General features: G+C 53.2%; 1 protein-coding gene across 9 annotated transcripts in view; it reads left to right on the top strand.

Moving 5' to 3' along the window:
• The first annotated feature begins 11,336 nt into the window (after window positions 1–11,336).
• Window positions 11,337–12,697, top strand: part of KCNQ2 (potassium voltage-gated channel subfamily Q member 2) — a 75,377-nt gene continuing 74,016 nt past the window's right edge. For all 9 annotated transcript variants that reach the window (XM_040080036.2, XM_040080033.2, XM_040080032.2 and 6 more), the window contains exon 1: window positions 11,337–11,632. In XM_040080036.2, the coding sequence (XP_039935970.1) occupies window positions 11,337–11,632 (296 nt within the window). The remainder of the gene's footprint in view (window positions 11,633–12,697) is intronic.

Here is a 12,697-nt window from a genome sequence, read left to right as displayed (position 1 = left end):
CTGAAGTGCCGTGTCCTTGGCAGACCACGGATTGGAAGGGGGTCTGGAGATCCCTGCAGGCACAGCCCAGCCACAGGAGAAGGCTGCTTTCCCACTGATAGTTTAATCTCATCTTCCAGCTCCTCCTGCATTCCCCAGCTCCCGAGGCATGTTTTCCCTGAGACAGCTTGTGCCTCTTCCTGGGTGTTTCCAGGCAGGAGAACATCCTCAGGTGCATGACCTTCCTGCATCCTTAAATCAGCAGCAACAGGAACTCCTGTGGGAATATCCTTCCCACGCTGCTCAGGAACCTCCAGCTCCCGGCAGCCCCATGGAAACCAGCGCCTGGAACAGCAGGAGTGGGGACAACCTGGGGTCAGGTGGGGGACAGAGAGGAGCAGGAACAAAGTCTGCACCTCTCTCGCTATTTTAAAAGTAAAAACAGGCTTTACAAAAACACGGCTTCGTTTCCATAGAAATATGCCAGGGGAGCTGTGAAAGATACTCCGGTAGCACTGCACAAGTGGTGAGGTAATTAATGATGGAACTGCAGAACAGCAAAAAACACAAACCCCAGAGGGTTTAACTCAGACTTGCTCATGGCTCAGAGCAGGGCCAAGTTTTCAGCCTCATTTCCATGTGGGTTGGCACCCCAGGTGATCTGCAGGAGCAGAAGGAAGAGATGGTGCCTGAAGGGAGATCTCAGCAGCAGCAGCATCCCCCATTTTGGGAGGTTTGGGTCAGGATCTTTAGTGACACGGAATTAACAGAAATATTGTTATTTAAACCCACTTCAAAGAATGAGGTTCCCAAAAGAAAAATAAGCTGAATTTCTGTGCATCTAACACAGTATCAGTGAAACCACAACCTGCCTCCAGCCAAACCTTGGGTTTGAATCCATCGTGGATCTGTGTTTTGGGATTGGATGTGCAAATCACTGCCTGGCCCCACAGGGCTCCAAGGCACACGAGCAATGATGCCCTTAGTTTGATGTGATCCATTTTGGGGTCCTACCAAAATGATAAACAACCCAACAGCCCCCTGGACTGGACCCCAGGTGGATTTAGGCAGACCTTGCAGTGAGCTCAAGACAATTTTGGGACCATCAGCACCGTGTTGGAGCAGGTGGGTGTGTGTGACACACGGCAGGTGATACAGCTGTGGTGCTGAGATGGATCTTAAAATACCAAAGTCTCCTCCAACTCCTCCCTGCCATGGCCAGGTGTGCTGGGATGCCACAACCCAGAGCTTAGAGGCATTTTTATTTTATTTTATTTTATTTTTTCATAGCAACTTTCATCGTTTTGGAGTAATTTTCCATCCCAGTCCTCCCTGAAGGCGTCGCGGCGGCCGCTTCCCCTTGCAGCCTCATCGGTGCCATCTCGTGGAAACAGGGACAAAGTCCTCCTGGAACAGCTGCCAAGCAGAGGAAATCCAGACCCGCGTCCCTGATCCTGGCGGGCAGGCAGCACGTCCAAAGCAAAAGGAAAAGCCTCGGGAAATGCAAAGTGCTTATTGCCGTTTCTTTGAGGAGTTTGCAAATGTGATTGTATTTCCTGAAAGTCAGAGCTGGTGGAGGGAAAATTACTTGGGGTTGAAGGAAAGTCAAAGAACATCAGGGCTGCCGAACAGCTGGGGGTCAGCTCTTCAAGAGGAGAGAAGGAATGGGCCCGGGAGAGGAGGGAGGAAGAGGGAGGTGTGTGTGGGCTGGACGTGAGCCAGCACCCAGTTTCCAAAAGGAACATCACCCCCTTGATGCAGCACACCCCGTGCACAGCACGGCACTGGTGCCTTGGTGGGGGCTCCCGATGGAGAAGGGAAGGTCCCACCAATGGGACCAGGCGTGAGTTCACCTCTGCCAGACCCCAGCCTGGTGCTGGCTGCTGTTGTGGCATCCACTGGAGTGAGGGATGAGTACTTCTCCTTTCCCACCTCTACCCTCGTGTCTGGCTGTGTGCTGTTAATAATTTAAAGTAAGTTTTCTTAACCCACTGCAGCTGATTGGCCGACTCAGCAGGCGTTTGGGGCTGCTCTAAAAAATTTATAAGGCTTTTGCAAGATTGCAAGTGAAATCCAGGCAGCAGATGCTGAGCTAGGGGAATTTGAACCGTCTGCTGCCCTTCTGCACTTGGAGGGGAGTTAAAACATCAGCCACAACCCCCCATCAGCCTGGGCAGGTCCCTGCAGAGACCCAGCACAGGCCACGCGTCACTGGCATGCAGAAAACCTCTCCAGGCAGAGCAGTTCCTCTCCCATGGCTCCATCATCTGTCACCAGACTTTGCTGAACCTTAACCCCACGCAGGCAGTGAGGTCCTGCCTGTGTCACGCTGACTCAGAAGTCTTGGTGACAGCTGAAGCATTTACACAGCATTTGAAAATCCTCATCAGGGGAAAAAAGCAAACGAAGATCTCCTGACCTCCCATTCCGGTTTTGCTGCCTTGGAAGCCAACGCCACTGACTGCCAAGGAGGCCAAGGTGCTGTTCAGCCCAGAATTCCCAGAGGACAGCACCCAAGGGGGTCCTGCCTGGAGATGCTGAATCATCCGTGGTGGCAGTGGGAATGGTGCACACGCAGCACAAAGTGACTGCATGACCTCAGAAAGCGCCTTCATCCCTGACCAATGTCTTTCCTTGTGTCCCAGCAGATGCTTCTCTTCTCCCTGGGCAGCTGCACAGCACATTTCCCCTTGCAAGGCTGCACTGCCAGTGGGCAGCCCTGCATCCAGCGTTGGTGTAAATCACCTCTGCTCTGCTCTCCAGCCCCAGTGTCTGGGCTTGGCCTCTTCCCTGAGCCAATCTGCATGGTGTTGGGCACCCAGGTCAGAGCACACGGGGCTGGAGCCATCCCCACAGCCTGGGCAGTGCCTGGCCCAGGGGGCTGAGGAGTTCTCCCTGGGTTTTGTGTCCTTGGGGCTGGACACAAACCCCTCGGACTAAACCTTCTTGGGTAACAGAGGATGGGCCAGACCACAAGCTGTGGGAAAAGGCTGATGAGGGCAAAGAACATCCCATGCCTTGTGGGTCTCATCTCTCCATCCTGCTTCCATCACACCCCTTCACATCAGCCCTTGGCCCCAGAGGTGCAAACTCAGAGAGGAGGGTGGGAATCCAGGATCTCCTCCAACATTTTGTATCGTGCCAAGGGCCAAACCTGGCAGGTTTTGACTAATTCCCTTTGACAGCCTCCCTCTGCATATGCCCAGTTTGAGATCCACATTTTCAGGTGCATCTGCAGCTGGAGGAACACGAAGCAGCAGCTTGGGCCAGGGCAGTGCACCACATCCCATCCTCCTCTTGGCCTGTGCTTTACCCTGTGCAGAGATATTGCTGAGCTGGAGAGAAACTGGAGCTGAAGCACAGCCCAGGGTGCAGCTCTGGGCCAGACCCTCCCTTCTGCCTCGAGTACCATTTGTCCACAGCTCTGATGTTTTATGTAGAGGTACTGCAGCATCTTCAAATAACTCATTTCAGCTCTGCTCACTAACACTCCTTTGCTGCCGACAAATTTAGGACGGCCTGGTTTTGCTTAGTCTAAATGATTTGTAATCACCCCGAGTCTGGCTCTGTTCTCATGTCTTCTATCTGCTAAATGCTCTCTGCAGTCCCTGCCAGCCACAGCCGAGCACTTCGAGTGATGAGTCTGGGAGCAGCCAGGCTTTGGGACGGGGATGCAAGCAGAGGAAAGAGAAGAGGTCGATCCCCAAATATCAGCTTTGTGGGGCTGTGACACCAGTGTGACGGCAGTGTGACAGCTGCGGGCTTCTGAGCCGGGTTTTGGTGTGGGGCAGGAGCAGGGGGGACACGGGAGCGTCTGTGCCAGCCCTGCCACCTCTGGCACGTCAGGGCGGCGAGAAGATCTCTCCAAGGACACAGCGTGGAATCCTCCCCCGGCAGCGCCCTGAAGGATGCGGTGACAAGCGAGGGCTGTGATGGATGCGGCCGCTCCGCTCCCATCATCCCGGTTCCCATCCTGGGAGCGAAGCGCTGCCGCAGGTCAATAGCTTTGGTGTCCTCCCCGCCCACAAATCAACACCGGGAGCAGGGGAATGTGCCCAGAGTGGGGACAGGGCGGGGTGCCCGAGGCTGAGCACGTCTCCAATTCTTTTTTTTCGTCTCAAAGACGGGGCTCCTGAGAGGCGTTTTAAAGACGCATCTTTCATAGTTCTAGTTCTCTAAAATGTTTCATCTATTTGCAAGGTCATCATATGAAACATTCCTAGTTCAATTTCTCTCTCAACGACGTCTGTCCTATTCCACGGCCTTTCTAAGTCAGCACACTTTATCTCAGAGTTTGCACGCAGATGCACAAGACTTTGAGAGCCTTCTGCCAGGCTTTGAGAATTCCCTGCAGATGCATTTCTCACACCGGTGGAGCTGAACTCCCTCTCCGGGCAGCTGAACTGTGCCCAGCTGACAGCTCCTGTCAGGCCACCGGCACAGCTCAGTTTTACAGCTGCCTGCCCTGCCCTGCCCTGCCCGCACACGGAGATGCTGAATGAGAGGTTTTGAGGGTGCAGCCGGAGCGTCAGGATGCCCGGAGGACAGGAACAGCGTGAGCAAGGCAAGTTGTGATAACAAACGAGGGGTTGCATGAAAATCATGCTGGAAGTGGTGAAATGTCACCCTGCAGGCGCAGCACCCGCATTTTCACCTGGGGAAGGTGCCCAAAGTGCTTGATCCTGCCTTGTCCAACACCCGAGATGTTCGAGATGTTCAGCAGGTGCTTCCCACGCAGGATCCAAAGTGAGCCCACAAAGAGGGAGTTTCCTGATCAGTAGGACCAGGGGTGTCCATTTTCCCACGGATTTATGTTTTCCATAGTGTCCTGTGGGTTCTCTGATCTCCATTATTATCGTGCCCATGCATCGCCGTTCCCTGCAGCGAGGAGATTTCTGTCCTCTCTCTCATCACATATTCTCACTCAAAGCAATCTGAAATGTCCCCCTTATCTTTAATAAAGAAGATAAAAATTGCCTAAAAGCTCTGCCGTTATTAAAGGAGGGAAGAGAGATGCAGATGCACGTACACCAGCTTTCCTTAAGACCTCAGGTTAAAGATAAATAAATCATAAACCCTTGCCCTTTCACATTCTTTTGATTTCCCAGGTGTCCAGGCTGAAAGGCTGAAGAAAGCCTGCAGCAAAAGCCCATGGTGCAGAGAAACTACGAATTTAGTTACTTGAAGAGTTTTTCTTTGCAGATGACACGTGGTATGCTGTGACAGAGGCAGGAGCATGGAGACAGCCACGTCTGCCTGGCAGCTTCCCAACTTAATACTTCCATTTTTTAACCTGAAACATGGATCAGAAGCAAACCTCCTAATGAAAATCAGAATCTAATATTCTTCTTTAACATTTTTTGAGATGGGAAAAAAAAAAACAAAACACCCCCCCCCCCAAAAAAAAAAAAAAAAGGAAAAAATGGAAAGCAGATTTTTTTTTTAATTTGGAAGGGTTTTTTAAAATTTCTCTCAATAATGAAGAGGCAAAATAATTAGCCTTAAAGCTTTTCAGTATTTTAGCAATTGGGTTTGGTTTTCTTGCTTGCTAAATCTGTAGATTTTGACATTTCAGAAAGAAAGGAAAAAAATTGGAAAAAAAAAAAAGCTTTTGCATCAAAAACGAATTTTTTTTTTCTCCATGCAGGTTTAGAGCTTTTGCATCTCCTCATGCTGCTCCCCTCCTGCTGGCAGGGACCCTCCCAGCCAGTGCCTTGTGCCCCCTTTCCCTGCTCTTCCCTAGGGAACACCCATCCCTGGGGATGGGATTATCTCCTTCACAGACCCCCTCGGACCCAGCACAGCTCCCCACGTGCTGTAACCCCGAGAGAGCTGGAATCCCCCTCACATCCTGCTCCAGCATCTCCTGCCCTGCACACCACCAACACCCCTTCCATGCCCCCAGCACCTACCAAGCTCGGGCTCTAGAAGATCCCTCCCAACCCAGGACACCGGGGGCCGTTTGGAGCCCATTTATTGGAGCTGCTTTCCCTTCCACGTCGGGATGAAGCACAGAGCAATCTGATGTGCCTCTTTGTGCAGAGATGATGTGTCAGAATCAGCTATTTCAGTATGGGCTTGTTTCTTTCTGATGACAACCTCCAGCCCCTAAATATTCATGCAGGTTTTGATTCAGCTTTGAAGTCAGTGGGAGGCAGGTGCTTGAATGGGAACAAAGCACCTAATGGGCTTCGTGGGACTGGGTGGCAGCCAGGATGCAGTTATGGTTCTGGGAGGTGCTTTCCTGGGAGCAGAGCCAGTCCCGAGCTGGATTCCAAGCTCCTGAAACCAGGCAAGGCTGGAAGAGCTCCCAGGTGAGACCAAGTTTAGTTTTGTCGCTGTAAGCTGTGCGTCGTGGAGGGCACAGCGCTGGTTTGGAGACACTGCAAGGGGGCTCCTAGTGGGAAATCTCCTCCACCTCTGAGTGGCCATCCCCAAGGAGCTTGTGGTGGCCATCAGGGTGTGGGAGGAGGTCCTGGAGCAGCCTTGTCCTGGGGGATGAGGTCAGAGAGCACTGAGGTGACAGCAATTTGACCGAGAGCTTTGGTCCTTGTGGGTGCAGGAGGAGGCGGAAACCCAAGGAGGTCAGGAGGAACAATGTGAGCACTGGGAGACGTGAGGGATGACTAAGAGAGCTAAATTTACAGAGTCTGGGAAAAGGAAGGCTCGGGGGCAACTGTGGTCACGGGCTAAAAATACCTTCAAGGTAACAGCATAAATGAAGAAAGGGAATTACACGTGGTCCCGCAGGAGGCGAGGGCAGGAGGAGGAGCTGGAGGCCAGTGACGGAAGCATGGAGAGTAGAGTGGGGAAGGAGACCTGGCCAGCGGGGAATTTGCCAGGAGAAGGGTCTGTGGCTGAGTGGGGCAGAAGCAGAGCAGCCCAAAGGTGGCAGGGAAATGGGCTGGGTCCCTCCATGACTGACTTTCAGCTTTGCGGGTGCTCTGAGAGCGATGTAATTTAATTCAAGAGAATTCACCTTAATTTTGCTTTTTCCCCCCGACTTGTTTCTCCTTCCACATGCCCAGTCAAGAAGCTGTTCTTTCCAGAAACCAGTTTTCCATAGAGTCAGGTCTCCACAGCACAAATTAATATTTAGGCCTCAGCAATTATGTTCCAAGGAGGAACATAAATTTCTAGTTAAGGATGGAGCCTGTGTGTCTGCCGAGCCAATTCAGTGTAACTTGGGGAGATTTCTGTTCATACAGTCAGACGCTTCCAGCTGCAGCTTAAGCTGACCTCATACAGCAGGATTTGTCCCAGGTTTTTCTGGAGCAGCCTCCAATGAGGTCAGTGCTGTCTAAGAACAGGGCAGGAAGATGGTGGCACAGAAATTTTGCATCCAATAAATATGTAATATAAAATAATCAGCTCTGTCAGCAGCAGGATGAAGGGAGCCTGGCTTCTTCATATCAGCATGTTGCTTGCAAATTCTGATTGAAGATTTTTAGTGGCTGGGAGGTGTGGCCTCCTCATGGGCACCTTCTCCTGTGCCTGGTAAAGAAGAGAATACAATTTTAAATCCTCTTTGAAGGGGGAAGAAGGAACCATTGGGGAGCCTCTGTCAAGGCTTCTAGTTTTGATGAAAATTGATAGAAACTTAATTAGCATTGAAACTGATGACTGTCAGATTTGATCAGAACAGGAAAACCATCTGGTGCATCTTCATTTCAGGTGATTAAAAAAAAAAAAAGTTTAAAAAATCAGTGCTGTTACCGTGGTTGTGACTGATTGCCAAAAGCTGCCTTTGCTCTCTGCCCAGTTTGAACCCTCTTGCTCTCGAGGTCCTTCTGCACCGGTGTCCTCACCTCTGCAAACACTCAGCAGCTGTGCCCACCTCTCTTCATCCCGAATGTGGAAGCTTTGGCTGAGCATTGCCTTCTATTCTGGCCAGAAATGTCACACTCACCTTTCTCCTTTGGAAACATGTAGATTTCTCCATTTGTGCACATGAATTATCTTTCCTACAGCTTTTTTTTTCCCTGAGGGCTCCACCTTATGCTGGGGAAGCATCTCCTCCCAGGTCGAGTTCCTTGGATGAACCAACCTTTCTTGGGTCAGGGCCGCTGGTTTCAAAGCCAAAACTGATTTGGCACGTGTTGGGAAGACTCAAGCAGGGAAGAGACATGAATAATCAATAGGCAGGGGTTCTTGAGGGCTGTTTTCTGCTCAGAGAAGAGGATGGGGGTGGTGGGAGGTGAGGGGGAGCTGAGGCAGGGTGAGATGGGTGGACACTGGGTGCAGAGAGACCGAGCTGGTAATGTCTTTTCCCTTGGCAGGTTAGTGTTGCTGGGATGTTGCAGCATCCTGTACAAGGGGAGGTAAAGCCATCTGCTTTAGGGTTTGAAAATAGCTCTGGGAGAGAGCTGTGAGTGACAAAACCCAGGCTACGGGTAGCACAGTTCACACAAACCACCAGCTGGGTAGGGATGGAGAAAGGGCTCTCGTTCAGCGTTTCAAGCAGAAATTTATCCCTGGAGTCATTCTACATATTTCACACCAGTCATTTCTTACTACATCTCAAAATTCGCCAGGGGACAGAGCAGGACTTGCTTTATCTTAACGTGGATTGATGGATTTCATCCTACCTTCAGGGTCTAAGCTATCTGCCATGGTGTTTGTGTTTTAAAGCCATCACCAGTGTTGAAAGCAAAGGACTGACTCAGTAACTCTGCTTGTTTGTGGAGACATAATGTCCTTGGATCAGATAAAAGCACCTTCCCACTGCTGTTTTTATATACCTCATTAATTCCCAGTGTTAATGGCTGCGTCTTGTCTTCTGCCACCCAGCAGAAGTGGCGCACAAGTGACTTCATCTCCAGAATTACCTGCTGCAGGCTCCGTGCGGGACATCACAGCTCCCTAAGTGTTTGTGTCCCAGTTGTGCCCCAGAACTGCTGCTCCTCTCAGGGCTGCAACGGGCCAGGCACAGGAGGCTGGATCAAGGGACAGCTCCTGTGAGCGCCATGAGGGAGCGGGAAGGGGAAAGGCACGTGCTTCTGAACACTCAACTGCAGCTGGCGGTGCCAACCCATGGAGTACTATAAAAAAGGAGTTAGAGACGCCCCAAGAGTCCAAGGTAAAAAGAAAGAAGGGGTGAGGCTAGAAGAGGCCTTCATCCACAATTCCAGCCCTTTTCCACCTTCCAAAGACCGATCTGTCTTTGACAAAGACAAAGGGATGCAATCCTTGATGCCACTTGCTCTCAAGACCTTGCTTGTCTTGGAGGTTTTGCCTCCCTCCCGAGTGAAGCAGCGATCCCTGACAGTCCCTACAACCACACCGTGCCTTTCCTCAGCCCACCCACGACTTGGGAAGGGTCAGATCCCACCCCTTGCCCTTCCCACTCCCGACTGCTGGTGGTCTCAGAGATGCAGGATACCCAAAGCTGTGCTGCAGTGTCACACAGCAAATGACCAACTAATTAGGCAAAGAGGAGCGCGTTGAATTTAGATTCTTCTTCAGGGCTCACAGACTATTTGTAATCTTGAATTTGTTAATTGAAAATTGCTTCCTTTGTTTGTTGTTGGCCTTTTTGTGGAGGGGGATATTTCCTGCCTTGGGACTGCGTCACTGGATCTATAATAATGCACTTTGTACATTAGTGCCAGGCACATTTGTAATTGGCCACCCTATTAAAGAACACTAATGATCTTACAAGTGTTCACAAATAATGAATAGAATGGCCCCTCATTGAATTGAGCAATTTATTCGCTGACATACTTGCAGATCTGTTTTTCCAGTATTTAACCCAGCTTTAGTTTTCTGCCTGCCTTGCAGAGATGGCTTCTCTTTCAGCCATGTGTTGGAGAGAATATGGGTCACGGGAAGCGTTCTGTTCATAAAAAATGTAGGGCTGCTCCAAGCTTGCTTCTCTCTCAACGTGCATGACAGGATTTGGGGAGTGAGAGGCAGCAGTTTTAATCTCAGTGCTCCTCTTTTCCATTAGCTCTCACTGGGATCCTCCTGAAAAATTAGGAGAGGAGCAAAAAGCCAGGACTTGAGAAAGTTATGAAAGGTTATGTTGATTTTGTCATTTAAATGTGAATTTCAGGAGAAGCTGGTTTTCCAAAGAAACCCAGTCCTGTGTGGCTCCTGCAGCCATAAAACTCGGGGCCACCATTTGCTGCTTTCCTACTATCATTGTGTCGAGGTATTTGTGATGAAAGGAGCAGCCTACCTGAGCTTTCGATTTAATTTCGATTTAATTTACATACAAAGGGTTTTGTCCTAAAGCCTTGTTTTTCTCACAAAGGACATGCAGAGGGGTGCAGTTCACAGACCACCTGTGATTTTTTTGGGTCGTAAGGGACAGAAATGTCACTGGGAAGGAGTTGATGATCTTGGGCTTGATTTTATTTGATGGCAGGTCTTCCCACTGCCCTGCTAAGAACTCTTTCCACGGAGGAGAAGGCACCTCTGTCCTATCTTCTGCAGCCTGCCTGTCCTCTCCTGAGTCCAGTGAAGGTGTGTCAGGAGGAAATATTCCTTAGGGAGAATCCAGCCATGGTGTAAGAGGGGAAAATGCTGCTGCTGGACTGTAAATAGTGGGGCGTTAAAGAGCTGATTTGGGTCAGCACATCTGCACTGGGAGCACTGGCTGCTGAACAGCTTGGCGTCCAAGTCACGGTGCAGTTTCAGCACGAAAGCTGAATTTGGGCTTCCAAGATGACGGGCTGGGCCTTCGGGAAGCGTGGAGAAAGGGAATGACTTCGCACACTGGGGTTTGTGGAGAGGTTGAGCAGGGCTGCTGCTGGGTGGGCTCACGGAGATGGGGCATGGCTTGTGTCCCTCCTGTGACACTGGGGCCGCGTCTGCGCCCTCTGCCCGCCCCACGGGGATGCCATCCCATGGCAGGGCGCTGTCCAGCCCTTCCCGGGGGGCAGAAGGAGCCCCCTCCGTGGGGGCTTTGAGGCGGTGCCAGAGCTTGGTTTGGAGAGCAGACACTGGGTTGGGGGCAGGGGGAAGATGTTGTATCTTGATCTGACAGCGGGGTGTCAGACCCTGCTTTAGGGGGGACCGACGTTCGGGGGAACAACGCCAGACTGCTTCTCTTGGGTTGGAGAGAGAGGCGCGGCCGGAGCCGCTTTTTTTAAATTTTAGGGAGAAGCGCAGGTGGGGTGTGGGGCGAGGAATGGCAAACCCGTATTTTTGGCAGTGGGGGGGAGTGCGAGCGGCTGCTGGCGGCGGGGGATGCCAAGGGTTAAGGGGGCGGGCGGCGGCGGGGCGGCGCTGGCGGAGCCGATTGCAGCGGCTCCTGCGGCTTCGGCTGCGCCGGGCGCGGAGCAGCGGCGGGGAGCGCGGGCGGAGCCCCCGCCGGAGCCCCCCGCCGCCCCCCGCCGGCCCCCGCCGCCACCATGGTGCAGAAATCCCGCAACGGAGGCGTCTACCCGGGGCCGGCCGCGGAGAAAAAGCTCAAGGTGGGCTTCGTGGGGCTGGACCCGGGAGCCCCGGACTCCAGCCGGGACGGAGCGCTGCTCATCGCCGGCTCCGAGAGCTCCAAGCGGGGCAGCATCCTCAGCAAGCCCCGCTCCGGGGTCTCGGGCAGCGGGAAGCCCCCCAAAAGGAATGCTTTTTACCGCAAGCTGCAGAATTTCCTCTACAATGTGCTGGAGAGACCGCGGGGATGGGCTTTCATTTACCACGCATACGTGTGAGTAAAAGGGTGGGGGGCAAACCTGATGGCAGAGACCGCCGCCCCCCCCCGGTTCGGGGTGCCCTCCTCCATCCCCTCAGCTCCCCAAATGCGCCGGAGAGGAAGGATGCTCCAGCTGCGGAGCGGGTGCGGGGAAGGGATGCGGGGTGCCGGCGCTGGTTGGGGAGCTCCGGGGGATGCTGCGGGGGGCGGGGGCAGAGCCGCTTCCCCCCCATCCCCTCCGAGAGCAGTCGGGCCGCCCGGCCGGGCCGCCGCTGCATCCCGCATCCCGCATCCCGCATCCCTCGCCCCAGCCCAGGCGGTGCCCGGGGACGGGGCGGTGATGGCCACCCGGGGAAGGGGGCGGGGGGGCAGGAGCTGCCCCTGCAGAGCTGGGGGGTGGCTCCCAGGAGAGGTGCGGTGCACCCTGTCTCCCCCTGCCCGCTCCTGCTTGCGGGGGAAGGGGCTGCTCATGCGGTCGGTGCAGGGGGCTGGAGCAGCGGGAGTGATGGGTAGCGACTGTTCCTCCGTCTTGCTTGAAATCACCATAGCAATGCTGTGAGCAGAGAGGAACAAAAAGCTCTGCTCAGGCACCGTCTCTCCTCCCCCCCCCCCCGCCCCTCAGCATCCTTCCCTCCCCGGCCCCATCTTTGCCTGCTGGGTGGCCGCGGTCGGTTTGGGGCCGGGGTTGGCTCTGGGGCTCTGCTCAGGGTTCTGGAGATATTTCTTGTCCCCCGTGGGAAGCGTCTGAATGGGAGATGTGTCTAGAAAGAAATGCGAATCGGTGTCTGGGGCTGCCTGCTTGTACAGCCGAGCGGTAAACAAAGGAGCATCCCTGGGTGCACATCTCCCCCCGGGAGCCGGGTTTTGGGCAGAAACGGCCCAGCTGACCCGCGTTTAGCAGGATTCCCTGAATCTCTGAAGCCTTGCTGCATAGGAGCGCAGATGACTTCCCGTTGTTCCCAGGATTGCAAAGGGAGGGTCAAGATAAATCTCGGCGTTACTGCAACTCCCTTCCCTCTGGGACTTTCTACAGTCCCACCGGGCTCTTCCGCAGGCCTGGGCTCAGCCTGAGGTGTTCCT

The sequence above is a fragment of the Hirundo rustica genome, chromosome 16, assembly GCF_015227805.2.
Source record: "Hirundo rustica isolate bHirRus1 chromosome 16, bHirRus1.pri.v3, whole genome shotgun sequence".
Lineage (NCBI taxonomy): Eukaryota > Metazoa > Chordata > Aves > Passeriformes > Hirundinidae > Hirundo > Hirundo rustica.
The sequence above is the reverse complement of the archived record's forward strand: the minus strand, read 5'-3'. Positions and strand labels throughout refer to the sequence as shown.